Genomic DNA, 15,502 nt, shown 5'->3' on the forward strand with positions numbered 1-15,502 from the left:
AGGGGGCGCGGCAATTGAATAGAGCAGATGGGGGCGTGGCCAATGAGCAGAGGGGCGTGGCCAAGGAAAGGGGGCGTGTCCAGGGGCTCAGGTGGTTCGGGGGGTGTGGCCACTTCTGGGCAGCACAGGTGAGGTTTTGGAAAGAAGGGGTGTGGCCAGAGCGCTGGGTGGGCGTGTCCAGGGAATTGGGGGCGTGTCCGGGATGAGGAGGGGGCGTGGCCTAGGGGGCAGGGGGCGTGTCCCACCCACCTTGGTGTGGAGCTTGGCGAGTTGTTTCTCGTCCAGGTTGGTTTGTTTGTACACCCGGGTCTTGTACCGGAACTGGGGGCGGGGTCAGCACGGGGCCACGCCCCCCCAGCGGGGGACACGCCCCCTCCCGGCCCAGACCACGCCCACCCCACGGGCACACGCCCACCACCTCCCCAAGCCACGCCCACCCCACGCCCTCAAGAAGCCACGCCCACGACACAGACCACGCCCACAATCTGCCACAAGCCACGCCCATTGCATAGACCACGCCCACGCAGTAATAAGCCATGCCTATCACCCAGACCACGCCCACAATGGCCCCAAGCCACACCCACACATGCCCTAAGCCACGCCCACCCCATTGGCCACGCCCACCTCTGCCTTAAGCCACGCCCACCACAATGAACACGCCGCACCTGCCCTAAGCCACGCCCACCCCATTGGACACGCCCACACCTGCCCTAAGCCACGCCCACCACACAGAACAAGCTCACACCCGCCCTAAGCCACGCCCACCCCATTGGACACGCCCACACCTGCCCTAAGCCACGCCCACCACACAGAACAAGCTCACACCCGCCCTAAGCCACGCCCACCCCATTGGCCACGCCCACACCTGCCTTAAGCCACGCCCACACAGTGGCCACGCCCACCCAGAGGCCACGCCTCCTGACCACGCCCACTCGGAGCCATTTTAACCCCAAATTTGCTGTTTTAACCCCAATTCTGCCGCCCTGTCCCGAATGGTGGGCACGCCCACTAAATGGCCACGCCCATAAATTGGCCACGCCCACTTAGTTTACGCCCCCATGGCCACACCCAAACCCTGACCACGCCCACTCGCATCAATTTTTGACCCCCAAATTTGCCAATTTTGGCAAAAGTTTCCCAAATGACCACCCGCCAAAATGGAAGCCACGCCCACCACATGACCACGCCCAAACCCTGACCACGCCCACTCCCCATCATTTAAACCCCATTTCTCCAAATTTAACCCAAATTCTCCCTAATTAATCCACCCCAAATTGAAACCACGCCCACCATGAGCCACGCCCACAGTGACCACGCCCACGGGGCCACACCCACACCCTGACCACGCCCACTCTGCATCACTTTAACACAATTTCTGCCACTTTTATCAAAATTCCGAATAACCAACCCCACCCAAAATCTCCGCCACGCCCACCCCGTGACCCCGCCCACCCCGTGACCACGCCCACTGTGACCACGCCCATTCTGCACCATTTTAACCCCATTTCTGCCACTTTTATCCAAATTCTGAGTAACCAACCCCACCCAAAATATCCACCACGCCCACACCGTGACTCCGCCCACGCCGTGAACACGCCCACTGTGGCCCCGCCCACAGGGCCACACCCACACCCTGACCACGCCCATTCTGCACCATTTCAACCCCAAATCCGCCACTTTTATCCAAATTCTGAATAAGCAACCCCACCCAAAATCTCCGCCACGCCCACCCCGTGACCCCGCCCACTACTGAGACCACGCCCACTGTGAACACGCCCACGGGGCCACACCCACACCCTGACCACGCCCATTCTGCATCACTTTAACCCCATTTCTGCCACTTTTGGTAAAATTCTGAATAACCAACCCCACCCAAAATCTCCGCCACGCCCACCCCGTGACTCCGCCCACTGTGACCACGCCCACTGTGACCACGCCCATTCTGCACCATTTTAACACCATTTCTGCCACTTTTATCAAAATTCTGAGTAACCAACCCCACCCAAAATCTCCACCATGCCCACGCCGTGACCCCGCCCACCACTGTGACCACGCCCACGGGGCCACACCCACACCCTGACCACGCCCATTCTGCACCATTTTAACCCGATTTCTGCCACTTTTATCCAAATTCTGAATAACCAACCCCACCCAAAATCTCCACCACGCCCACCCCGGTGACCACACCCACTGTGACCACGCCCAATCCCTGGCCACGCCCATTCTGCACCATTTTAACCCCATTTCTGCCACTTTTGGCAAAATTCTGAATAACCAAACCCCACCCAAAATCTCCGCCACGCCCACCCCGTGACCCCGCCCACCACTGTGACCACGCCCACTGTGACCACGCCCATCCTGCACCATTTTAACCCCATTTCTGCCACTTTTATCCAAATTCTGAGTAACCAACCCCACCCAAAATCTCCGTGACGCCCACCCCGTGACCCCACCCACTGTGACCACGCCCACTGTGACCACGCCCATTCTGCACCATTTTAACCCCATTTCTGCCACTTTTATCCAAATTCTGAGTAACCAACCCCACCCAAAATGTCCGCCACGCCTCCCGCGTGACCCCGCCCACCCCCGTGACCACGCCTACTATGCCCACGCCCATTCTGCAACATTTCAACCCCAAATCCGCCACTTTTATCCAAATTCTGAGTAACCAACCCCACCCAAAATCTCTGCCACGCCTCCCGCGTGACCACGCCCACCCCGTGACCACGCCCACCCCGTGACCACGCCCACGGGGCCACACCCACACCCTGACCACGCCCATTCTGCATCACTTTAACCCCAAATCCGCCACTTTTATCAAAATTCTGAGTAACCAACCCCACCCAAAATATCCACCACGCCCACCCCGTGACCCCGCCCACCACTGAGACCACGCCCACTGTGACCACGCCCACAGGGCCACACCCAAACCCTGACCACGCCCATTCTGCACCATTTTAACCCCATTTCTGCCACTTTTGGCAAAATTCTGAGTAACCAACCCCACCCAAAATCTCCGCCACGCCCACCCGTGACCCCGCCCACCCGTGACCACGCCCACCCGTGTCCCCGCCCACTGTGGCCCCGCCCACCTCGAGGTAGGGCACGCCCTGGTCGAAGCTCTGCGGGTAGTCGCGCAGCGGCCGCTCCTCGTCCAGGAACTTGGCGTCGCGGCCGGCGGCGGCGGGCTGGAAGAGGCCGTAGTTGAGGCCGTCGTGGAGCCCCTCGGTCAGCGCGCACAGCAGCTGCTGCTTGGCCGCCCACACCGCCGCGCCCGGGTCGAAGCGCAGGCACTTCTGGGGGGACGCAGAAACGGGGGTCAGGGTCGGGGGAACCCCGAGAATGGAACCCCGAAGGGTTTGGAATTAGAGGAGCCCAAAAATCCCCGGGTTTGGGGAGGTTTGGATGAGGAAATTGCCACAAATCGCCATAAAATGGCCCAAAAAGGCACAAAAAATCATTTGGGATGAGTCCCAAAAATGTGGATTGGGGGTGTCAGTTCAGGGGAACCCCGAAAATGAAACCCCGAAGGGTTTGGGGTGAGTGGACCCCAAAAATCCCCGGGTCTGGGGAGGTTTGGATGAGGAAATTGCCACAAATCGCCATAAAATGGCCCAAAAAGGCACAAAAAATCCCTGGGATGAGTCCCAAAAATGGGAACCCCAAAGATTCTGGGGAGCGGGAGAAACGGGGGTCAGTTCAGGGGAACCCCGAAAATGGAAGCCCGAAGGGTTTGGGGTGAGTGGACCCCAAAAATCCCCGGGTTTGGGGAGCCCCGGGTGAAGAAATTGCCACAAATTGCTTTAAAATATCCAAAAAATCCCAAAATTCATTTGGGATGAACCCCAATAATGAGGATTTGGGGTTCAGCTCATGGGAACCCCGAAAATGAAACCCCGAAGGGTTTGGAATTAGAGGAGCCCAAAAATCCCCGGGTTTGGGGAGGTTTGGATGAGGAAATTGCCACAAATCGCCATAAAATGGCCCAAAAAGGCACAAAAAATCCTGGGATGAGCCCCAAAAATGTGGATTGGGGGTGTCAGTTCAGGGGAACCCCAAAAATGAAACCCCGAAGGGTTTGGGGTGAGGGGACCCCAAAAATCCCCGGGTTTGGGGAGGTTTGGATGAGGAAATTGCCTCAAATCGCCATAAAATGGCCCAAAAAGGCACAAAAAATCCCTGGGATGAGCCCCAAAAATGGGAACCCCAAACCTTCTGGGGAGCGGGAGAAACGGGGGTCAGTTCAGGGGAACCCCGAAAATGGAAGCCCGAAGGGTTTGGGGTGAGTGGACCCCAAAAATCCCCGGGTTTGGGGAGCCCCGGGTGAGGAAATTGCCACAAATTGCTTTAAAATATCCAAAAAATCCCAAAATTCATTCGGGATGAACCCCAAAAATAAGGATTTGGGGTTCAGCTCATGGTAACCCCAAAAATGAAACCCCGAAGGGTTTGGGGCGAGGGGAGATCAAAAATCCCCGGGTTTGGGGAGCCCCGGGTGAGGAAATTGCCTCAAATCACCTTAAAATGGCCCAAAAAAACCCCAAAATCCAAAAAAAAACCCCAAAAATTCTAAAAAAACCCCAAAATTCATTTGGGATGAGCCTCAAAAATGAGGATTTGGGGTTCAGGTCATGGGAACCCCAAAAATGAAACCCCGAAGGGTTTGGGGTGAGGGGAGATCAAAAATCCCCAACTTTGGGGAGGTTTGGATGAAGCATTTGCCACAAATTGCCATAAAATGGCCCAAAAAGGCACAAAAAATCCCTGGGATGAGCCCCAAAAATGTGGATTGGGGGTGTCAGTTCAGGGGAACCCCGAAAATGAAACCCCGAAGGGTTTGGGGTGAGGGGACCCCAAAAATCCCCGGGTTTGGGGAGGTTTGGATGAGGAAATTGCCACAAATCGCCATAAAATGGCCCAAAAAGGCACAAAAAATCCTGGGATGAGCCCCAAAAATGTGGATTGGGGGTGTCAGTTCAGGGGAACCCCGAAAATGGAACCCCGAAGGGTTTGGGGTGAGGGGACCCCAAAAATCCCCGGGTTTGGGGAGGTTTGGATGAGAAAATTGCCTCAAATCACCTTAAAATGGCCCAAAAAGGCACAAAAAATCCTGGGATGAGCCCCAAAAATGGGAACCCCAAAGATTCTGGGGAGCGGGAGAAACGGGGGTCAGTTCAGGGGAACCCCGAGAATGGAACCCCGAAGGGTTTGGGGTGAGTGGACCCCAAAAATCCCCGGGTTTGGGGAGGAAATTGCCACAAATTGCTTTAAAATATCCAAAAAACCCCAAAATTCATTTGGGATCAACCCCAAAAATGAGGATTTGGGGTTCAGCTCATGGGAACCCCAAAAATGAAACCCCGAAGGGTTTGGGGCGAGGGGAGATCAAAAATCCCCGGGTTTGGGGAGGTTTGGATGAGGAAATTGCCTCAAATCACCTTAAAATGCCCCAAAAAAACCCAAATTTTTCCATCTCCCCGTGATTTTTTGGGGGGAAAAAACTACAATTTTTGGGGTTTTTTTCCCCAATTTTTGGGGGGAAAATTCCAAATTTTGGTGAGAAAATTCCCCAATTTTTTTGGATAAAAATTCCCATTTCTTTTTAATTTTTTCCCAATTTTTGGGGAAAAATTTAGGTTTTGGTCGCAATTTTCCCCAATTTTTTGGGGGAAAAATTCCCAATTTTTTGGATAAAAATTCCAATTTTTTTGGGTTTTTTCCCCATTTTTAGGAGGAAAATTCCCAATTTTTTGGGTTTTTTTCCTCAGTATTTTTGGGGGAAAATTCACCATTTTTTTTACTCTTCTTCCCAATGTTTTTGGGGAAAAAAATTCCCATTTTTGGTGAGAAAATTCCCCATTTTTGGTGAGAAAATTCCCAATTTTGTTGCTCTTCTTCCCAATTTTTTGGATAAAAATTACCAATATTTTGAATAAAAATTCCCAATTTTTTTTCTATTTTTCCGCAATTTTTGGCGGAAAAAATTCACTTTATTTTTCCATTTTTCCCCCAATTTTTTAGCTTTTTCCCCCCAATTTTTGGTATAAAAATCCCCAATTTTTTTCTGTTTTTTTCCCCCAATATTTTTCTGGTTTTTCCCCCAATTTTTGTCCTTTTTCCCGTTATCCGGGGCGTTTCCTCACCGTCTGGTGCAGGTCGGGGATGCCGATGCGGAACACCATCATGCTGAGCACGGGGTTGGGGCAAAACTCCCAGTTTTTGGGGTGTTTTTTCCCCCAATTTTTTCCGATTAAAAAATCCCCAATTTTTTTGATCTTCCCCCCAATTTTTTGTGATTTTCCCCCTGTTTTGGGAGAAAAATTCACTTTTTTTTTTGTTTTTTCCCAATTTTTTAGGTTTTTTTCCCCCAGTTTTTGATATAACAATCCCAAATTTTTTGGATAAAAATTACCAATATTTTAGATAAAAATTCCCAGTTTTGGGGGGATTTTTTCCCAAATTTTGGGGGTAAAAATTCACTTTATTTTTTGCATTTTTTTCCCCAATTTTATGGTATAAAAATTCCCTTTTTTTTTTCAATTTTTTCCCAAATTTTGGGGGAAAAATTCACTTTATTTTTCCATTTTTCCCCCAATTTTTTAGCTTTTTTCCCCAATTTTTTGGTATAAAAATTCCCCATTTTTTTCCTATTTTTTCGCAATTTTGGCAGAAAAAATTCACTTTATTTTTGCATTTTTCCCCAATTTTTTAGCTTTTTCCCCCCAATTTTTTTCTGTTTTTTCCCCCCATACTTTTCTGGTTTTTCCCCCAATTTTTGTCCTTTTTCCCGTTATCCGGGGCGTCTCCTCACCGTCTGGTGCAGGTCGGGGATGCCGATGCGGAACACCATCATGCTGAACTGCGCCTCCTCGGGGGGCGGCCGGGGGGCGCGGCCGGGCCCGGGGGGTCCCTCGCGGGAGCTGCCGGAGTCGGAGTCGGGCTCGGGGTACTCGGAGCCGCGGCCGCCCTCCTCCTCCTCGCTGGAGGCCGGCGAGCGCGGCATGGCCTCAGCATGCCAGCCTGGGCAGGGAGACGGGGACACCCAGGTCGGGAAAAGGGACGGGAACGGGATCGGGACCGCGGAAAACGGGATCGGGACCGCGGAAAACGGGATCGGGACCGCGGAAAACGGGATCGGGACCGCGGAAAACGGGATCGGGACCGCGGAAAACGGGATCGGGACCACGGAAAACGGGATGGGAAACCCAAAAAACGGGATCGGGACCGTGGAAAACGGGATCGGGACCCCAAAAAACGGGATCGGGACCGCGGAAAACGGGATGGGAAACCCAAAAAACGGGATTGGAACCCCGAAAAACGGCCAAAAGTGCCCAAAAACGGGATCGGGACCGCGGAAAACGGGATTGGAAACCCAAAAAACGGGATCGGGACCGCGGAAAACGGGATCGGAACCGCGGAAAACGGGATCGGAACACGAAAAACGGGATCGGGACCGCGGAAAACGGGATCGGGACCGTGGAAAACGGGATTGGAAACCCAAAAAACGGGATTGGAACCCCGAAAAACGGGATCGGGACCGCGGAAAACGGGATCGGAAACTCAAAATCGGCCAAAAGTGCCCAAAAACGGGATCGGAACCCCAAAAAACAGGATCGGAACCACAAAAAACAGGATCGGAACCGCGAAAAACGGCCAAAAGTGCCCAAAAACGGGATCGGGACCGCGGAAAACGGGATCGGGACGCGAAAAACGGGATCGGGACCGCGGAAAATGGGATCGGGACGCGAAAAACGGGATCGGGACCGCGGAAAACGGGATTGGAAACCCAAAAAACGGGATCGGGACCGCGGAAAACGGGATCGGAACCGCGGAAAACGGGATCGGAACACGAAAAACGGGATCGGGACCGCGGAAAACGGGATCGGGACCGCGGAAAACGGGATTGGAAACCCAAAAAACGGGATTGGAACCCCGAAAAACGGGATCGGGACCGCGGAAAACGGGATCGGAAACCCAAAAAACGGGATCGGAACCCCGAAAAACGGGATCGGAACCCCGAAAAACGGGATTGGAACTCCAAAAAACGGCCAAAAGTGCCCAAAAACGGGATCGGGACCGTGGAAAACGGGATCGGAAACCCAAAAAACGGGATTGGAACCCCAATAAATGGGATTGGAACCCCAAAAAACGGGATTGGAAACCCAAAAAACGGCCAAAAGTGCCCAAAAACGGGATCGGGATCGCGGAAAACGGGATTGGAAACCCGAAAAATGGGATCGGGACCGCGGAAAATGGGATCGGGACCGCAAAAATGGGATCGGAATCCCAAAAACGGGATTGGAACCCCGAAAAACGGGATTGGAACCCCGAAAAACGGGATTGGAACCCCAAAAAACGGCCAAAAGTGCCCAAAAACGGGATTGGAACCCCGAAAAACAGGATCGGGACCGCGGAAAACGGGATCGGAAACCCAAAAAACGGGATCAGAACTGCAAAAAATGGCCAAAAGTGCCCAAAAACGGGATCGGAACCGCGGAAAATGGGATTGGAACCCCGAAAAACGGGATCGGGACCGCGGAAAATGGGATCGGAAACCCAAAAAACGGGATCAAAACCCCAAAAAACGGCCAAAAGTGCCCAAAAACGGGATCGGGACCACGAAAAATGGGATCGGAAACCCAAAATTGGCCAAAAGTGCCCAAAAACGGGATCGGGACCACGAAAATCGGGATCGGAAACCCAAAAAACGGGATTGGAACCCCAAAAAACGGCCAAAAATTAAAAAAAAGCAGGATCAGAACCCCAAAAAACAGGATCAGGACCCCAGAGAATGGGAACGGGACCCCAAAAACGGGATTAGAACCCCAAAAAACTGGATTGGAACCCCAAAAACGGGATTGAAATCCCCAAAAATGGGATCGGAACCCCAAAAAATGGGATTGAAATCCCCAAAAATGGGATCGGAACCCCAAAAAACGGGATCGAAACCCCAAAAAACAGGATCAGAACCGCAGAAAACGGGATTGGAATCCCAATAAACCGGATCGGAACCGCAAAAAACGGATCAAAATCGCAGCAAAATTCATCAGAATCACGCAAATATTGACAAAGCCAACCCAAAACTCATCAAAATCACCCAAAACTCATCAGAGTCACCCGAAATTCCTTAAAAACGACCCAAAACTCATCAGAATCACCCAAATATTCACCAAATCAACCCAAAACTCATCAAAATCACCCAAAACTCATCAGAATCACCCAAATATTGATGAAACCAACCCAAAACTCATCAAAATCACCCAAAATTCATCCGAATCACCCAAATAGTCACGAAATCAACCCAAATCTCAGCAGAATCACCCAATCAATGAAAAGGGGCAGAAAATCCCAAAAAATGGTGAAATATCCCAAAAAACGGGATTGAAACTGCAGCAAAACTCATCAGAATCACCCAAAATTCATCAAAATCCCCCAAAATTTCCTCAAAATGCCCCGAAATGCCCCGAAAATCTCCTCCGAATCCCCACAAACGTCCCTAAAACTGCGCAAAACGCCTCAAAACCACCCAAAAAAGTGTCCCAAAAGTGTCACCCAAAATTGTCACCCCAAAAAGTGTCACAACCCCAAAAACTGCCCCAAAACTGCCCCAAAACTGTCCCAAAATTGTCCCAAAACTGTCCCCAAAATGTCCCAAAATGTCCCAAAATTGTCCCCAAATTGTCCCAAAATTGTCCCAAAACTGTCCCCAAAATGTCCCAAAACTGTCCCCAAATTGTCCTAAAATGTCCCAAAACTGACCCCAAATTGCCCCAAAAAGTCCCAAAATTGTCCCAAAATGTCCCAAAATGTCCCAAAACTGACCCAAAATGTCCCAAAATTGTCCCCAAATTGTCCTAAAATGTCCCAAAACTGACCCCAAATTGCCCCAAAAAGTCCCAAAATGTCCCAAAATTTCCCAAATTGTCCCCAGATTGTCCCAAATTGTCCCAATTTGTACCAATTTGTACCAATTTGTCCCAAATTGTCCCAAAATTGTCCCTAAAATGTCCCAGAAAGTCCCAAAATGTCCCAAAATTGTCCCCAAATTGTCCCAAAATGTCCCAAAATATCCCAAAACTGACCCAAAATTGTCCCAAAATGTCCCAAAATTGTCCCCAAAATGTCCCAAAACTGACCCCAAATTGCCCCAAAAAGTCCCAAAATGTCCCAAAATTGTCCCAAAATGTCCCAAAATTGTCCCAAATTTCCCCCAAATTGTCCCAAATTGTCCCAAATTGTCCCAATTTGTCCCAAATTGTCCCAAATTTCCCCCAAATTGTCCCAAATTGTCCCAATTTGTCCCAAATTGTCCCAAAATTGTCCCAAATTTCCCCCAAATTGTCCCAAATTGTCCCAAAATGTCCCAAATTTTCCCAAATTTTCCCCAAATTTCCCTAATCGTCCCAATTTGTCCCAAATTGTCCCAAATTTTCCCAAAATGTCCCAAATTGTCCCCAAATTGTTCCCGGCCGGGCGGGGGCGGGGCCGGGCCCAGAACGAGGCCGCGGCTCCCGCGGGGCTGCGGGGGGAGGGGCGCTAATTAGGCAGGGCGCTAATTAGCGGGCACTAATTAGACAGGGGTCACTTACTGAGGGGTCGTTAATTGGGTGGGATCATTAATTGGGGGGTCATTAATTGAGGGGCGTTAATTACAGAGAGGGCATTAATTGGGGGGGTCATTAATGGGGTGATCATTAATTGGGGGGGTCATTACTTAGACGGGGGCGCTAATTAGGCAGGGCGCTAATTAGGGGGGCACTAATTAGACAGGGGTCACTTACTGGGGGGTCGTTAATTGGGTGGGTTCATTTATTGGGGGGTCATTAATTGGGGGGCGTTAATTACAGAGAGGGCATTAATCGGGGGGGTCATTAATTAGACAGGGGCGCTAATTAGGGGGGCAGTAATTGGGAGGGCATTAATTAGAGAAGGGGCATTCATTTGGGATCATTAATTGGGGGGATCCTTAATGAAAGAGGGGTCCTGAAATTGGGGTGGGGTCATTAATTGGGGGGGGGGCATTAATTAGAGAGGGGGATTAATTGGGTGGCATTAATTACAGAGGATTCATTAATTGGGGGGGTCATTAATTGGGGGCATTAATTACAGAGAGGGCATTAATTGGGGGGCATTAATTAGACAGGGGTCACTAATTTGGGGGGGTCATTAATTGAGGGGTCATTAATTACAGAGGGTTCATTAATTGGGGGGGTCATTAATTGGGGGCATTAATTACAGAGAGGGCATTAATTGGGGGGCATTAATTAGACAGAGGTCACTAATTTGGGGGGGTCATTAATTGAGGGGTCATTAATTACAGAGGGGGCATTAATTGGGGGGGTCATTAATTGGGGGATCATTAATTACAGAGGAGTCATTAATTGGGGGGTCATTAATTAGACAGGGGTCACTAATTGGGGGGGTCAATAATTGGGGAGGTCATTAATTGGGATTATCATTAATTGGGGGTCATTAATTGGGGCAGGGTCATTAATCGGGGGGTCATGAATTGGTGGGTCATTAATTAGAGAGGGGTCATTAATTATGTGGGTCACTAATTAGAGGTCATCAATAGTTGGGGTCATTAATTGGGGACGGGTTATTAATTACAGAGGGGTCTTTAATTTAGGGGCCATTAATTGGCGAAGGTCATTAATTGGGGGGGTCATTAATTAGAGCAGGATCACTAATTACAGAGGGGTCATTAACTGGGGTGACCATTAATTGGGGGGTCATTAATTAGGGAGGAGGGTGCTTAATTAGGGAGGGGTCATTAATTGGGGAGGGGTCGTTAATTGGGGAGACGTCATTATTTAGGGAGGGGGCATTTAATTAGGGAGGTGGAGCTTAATTAAGGATGGAGCCTTAATTGGGGAGTGGTCCTTAATTAGGGAAGGGATCATTAATTACCGAGGGGTCATTAATTAAGGTCAGGCCTTAAATTAGGGAGAGGGTGCTAAATTGGAGAAAGGTGATTAATTAGGGAGGGGTCATTTAATTGAGATGGGTCCTTAATTGGGGAGGGGTCGCTTAATTAGGGAGGGGTCATTTAATTGGGAAAAAGTCCCTAATTAGGGCAGGGTCTTTAATTACAGAGGGGACGCTAAATTGGGGAAGGGTCTCTTAATTAGGGAGGGGATCTATTAATTAAAGAGGACACAATTAACTGGGATGGGGTTGCTTAATTAGGGAGAGGTCATTAATTAGGCAGAGGTCCTAAAATTGGGGAGGGGGTGATTAATTAGGGAGGGGTCCTTAATTAGACGGGGCTCCTTGTTTATGGAGGGGGCCTTAATTAGGGAGGGGTCCTTAATTGGAGAGGGAGCCTTAATTAGGGACAGGCCTTAAATTGGGGAGGGGGGTTGCTTAATTAGGGAGAGATCCTTAATTGGGGCAGGGTTATTAATTAGGGAGGGGTCCTGAAATTGGGGAGGGGTCTCTTAATTAGGGAGGGGTCGTTTAATTGGGCAGGGGTCCCTATGTAGGGCGAGGGCACTTAATTAGGAGAAGGTCAATTAATTGGGGAAGGGTCGCTAATTAGGGCAGGGTCATTAATGACGCAGGGGTCTCTTAATTAGGGCGGGGGTCAGGAAATTGGGACAGGCCTTAAATTGGGAAGGGTCTTAATTAGGGCAGGGTCCTTAATTAGGGAGGGGGTTCTTAATTAGGGAGGGGTCCTTAAATGGTGGAGGGGTCCCTAATTAGGGCAGGGTCTTTAATTAGGGAGGGGGCTCAAAATTAGGGGGGGTTTCTTAATTAGGGAGGGGATTCATAATTAGGGAGAGGTCATTAAATAGGGGAGGGGTACCTAATTAGGGGAAGGTCCTTAATTAGGGAGGGGTCCCTAATTAGCACAGCGTCCTTAATGAGGGAGGGGGCTCCTAATTAGGGAGGGGGCTCTTAATTGGGAGGGGGTTCCTAATTAGGGCAGAGGTCCCTAATTAGGGCAGGGGCTCCTAATTAGTGAGGGGTCATGAAATAGGGGAGAGGTCCCTAATTAGGGCAGGGTCCTTAATTAGGGAGGGGGTTCTTAATTAGGGAGGGGGTTCTTAATTAGGGAGGGGGTTCTTAATTAGGGAGGGGTCTTTAAATAGGGGAGGGGTCCCTCATTAGGGCAGGGTCCTTAATTGGGGGTGGGAGTTCTTAATTAGACCAGGGTCCTTAAATAGGTGAGGAGCCCCTAATTAGGGCAGGGCCCTTAATTAGGGGAGGGGTCCCCTAATTAGGGCAGGGTCCCTAATTAGGCAAGGGCTCCTAATTGGGGAGGGGTTTCTTAATTAGACCAGGGTCCTTAAATAGATGAGGGGTCCATAATTAGGGCAGGGCCCTTAATTAGGGAGGGCGTTTTTAATTGGGGAGGGGTCATTAAATAGGGGAGGGGTCCCTAATTAGTGCAGGGCCCTTAATGAGGGGAGGGCTCCACTAATTGGGGAGGGGGCGGCGCAACGGCTGGAGCTGCCTTAATTAGCGCGGCCTCCTTAATTGGGGAAGGGGTCGGCCAATTTGGGGCGTGGCCTTAATTAGGGGAGGGGTCCTTAATGAGGGGGGGGGTCCCCGAAAGGGGGGGGAGGGGGGAGGGGGCGTGGCCTCCCCCCCCGCGCGCGCCCATCCCCCCCCCACGTGTCACTGCAGCGACCCCTCCCCCCCCCCAAATTCCCACGCGCGCCCCTCCCCCCCCCCAGCGCGTGCGGGGCGCGACCCCTCCCCCACCCCCCCGCCCCCTCCCCAAATTCCCCCCCCTCCCCTCCCCCACCCCTGACGCCCCCTCCCCTCCCCTCCCCCCCCAAAAAACGGCCCCGTTCCACCCCTCCCCCACCGCCGCGCGACCCCTCCCCAAATCCCTGCCCCCCCCTCCCCTCCCCCACCGCGACCCCTCCCCAAATCCCCCCCTCCCCTCCCCTCCCCCTCCCCAAATCCATCCCCGGAGCGGCGCCCTCCCCTCCCCCACCGCGCATCTCCCCCTCCCCCCCCCCCACCCCCCGCGAGGTGCGCGACCCCTCCCCAGATGTGCGGACCCCTCCCCTCCCCCCCAGATGTGCGGACCCCTCCCCTCCCTCCCCTCCCCCCCCGTACCTGCCGGGCTCGGGAGCGGCGGGGGCGGCCGAGGAGCGGCGGAGCGCGAGCGGCCGCGCCGGCCCCGCCCACCGGGGCCACGCCCACCGCGGGACACGCCCACCCGCCGCCCGCAGCCAATGGCGGCCGCCCTGGCCCCCCGGCCACGCCCTCTGGCCACGCCCACTCGCGGGGTGGGGGAGGGAAGGCACGCCCCCTCGGAAAGCCACGCCCCCTATGGGGAAAGCCACGCCCCCTCGGAAAGCCACGCCCCCTATGGGGGAAGCCACGCCCCCTTAGAAAAACCACGCCCCCTCTGGTAAGCCACGCCCCCGCTAGGGAAAACCACGCCCCCGGTAGGAAAAGCCACGCCCGCTCAGAAGCCACGCCCCCTCCGATAAGTCACGCCCGCTCTGAGAGGCCACGCCCCACGGAAGCCACGCCCCCTATGGGGAAAGCCACGCCCCCTCTGATAAGACACGCACCCCGCTATGGAAAGCCACGCCCCCTCATAAAAGCCGCGCCCCCTCGGAAGCCACGCCCACGCTAGGGAAAGCCACGCCCCCTCTGATAAGCCACGCCCCTCCCACCTGGTCGGTAAAGGACACGCCCACCCGCCGCCCGCAGCCAATGGCGGCAGCACTGCCCCCCGGCCACGCCCTCTGGCCACGCCCACTCGCGGGGTGGGGGAGGGAAGGCACGCCCCCTATGGGGAAAGCCACGCCCCCTATGGGGAAAGCCACGCCCCCTCTGATAAGCCACGCCCATACTAGGGAAAGCCACGCCCATACTACGGAAAGCCACGCCCCCTTAGAAAAACCACGCCCCCTGGTAAGCCACGCCCCCGCTAGGGAAAGCCACGCCCCCTATGGGGGAAGCCACGCCCCCTCAGAAGCCACGCCCCCTCCGATAAGTCACGCCCGCTCTGAGAGGCCACGCCCACGGAAGCCACGCCCCCTATGGGGGAAGCCACGCCCCCTCGGAAAGCCACGCCCCCGCTAGGGAAAGCCACGGCCCCTCTGATAAGCCACGCCCCTCCCACCTGGCCTGTAAAGGACACGCCCACCCGCCACCCGCAGCCAATGGCGGCCGCCCTGCCCCCCCGGCCACGCCCTCTGGCCACGCCCCCTCGCGGGGTGGGGGGGGAAGGCACGCCCACATAAAAAGCCACGCCCCCTATGGGGAAACCACGCCCCCTGTGGGGAAAGCCACACCCTCTCTGATAAGCCACGCCCCCATGGGGAAAGCCACACCCCCTCTGATAAGCCACGCCCCCGCTAGGAAAAGCCACGCCCCCTCAGAAGCACGCCCCTCCGATAAGTCACGCCCCCTCTGATAGACCACGCCCCACGGAAGCCACGCCCCCGCTAGGGAAAGCCACGCCCCTTATATAAGCCACGCCCCTCCCACCTGGTCGGCAAAGGACACGTGCAACCCGCAAAGCCAC

General features: G+C 53.3%; 1 protein-coding gene across 1 annotated transcript in view; it reads right to left on the minus strand.

Annotated features, from left to right (window-relative positions):
- SHANK1 (SH3 and multiple ankyrin repeat domains 1) overlaps nt 1-15,117 on the minus strand; it is a 67,592-nt gene extending 52,475 nt beyond the window's left edge. Inside the window, exons 1-4 of the mRNA XM_085565714.1 lie at nt 14,077-15,117; nt 6,815-7,023; nt 3,096-3,299; nt 250-321 (exon numbers count right to left, since the gene is read on the minus strand). Of these exons, the coding sequence (XP_085421840.1) occupies nt 250-321; nt 3,096-3,299; nt 6,815-7,006 (468 nt within the window). The 5' untranslated portion in view covers nt 7,007-7,023; nt 14,077-15,117. The remainder of the gene's footprint in view (nt 1-249; nt 322-3,095; nt 3,300-6,814; nt 7,024-14,076) is intronic.
- Between the last annotated feature and the right edge of the window lie 385 nt (nt 15,118-15,502).

Source organism: Lonchura striata, chromosome 37 (assembly GCF_050655825.1).
Source record: "Lonchura striata isolate lonStrDom1 chromosome 37, ASM5065582v1, whole genome shotgun sequence".
NCBI lineage: Eukaryota > Metazoa > Chordata > Aves > Passeriformes > Estrildidae > Lonchura > Lonchura striata.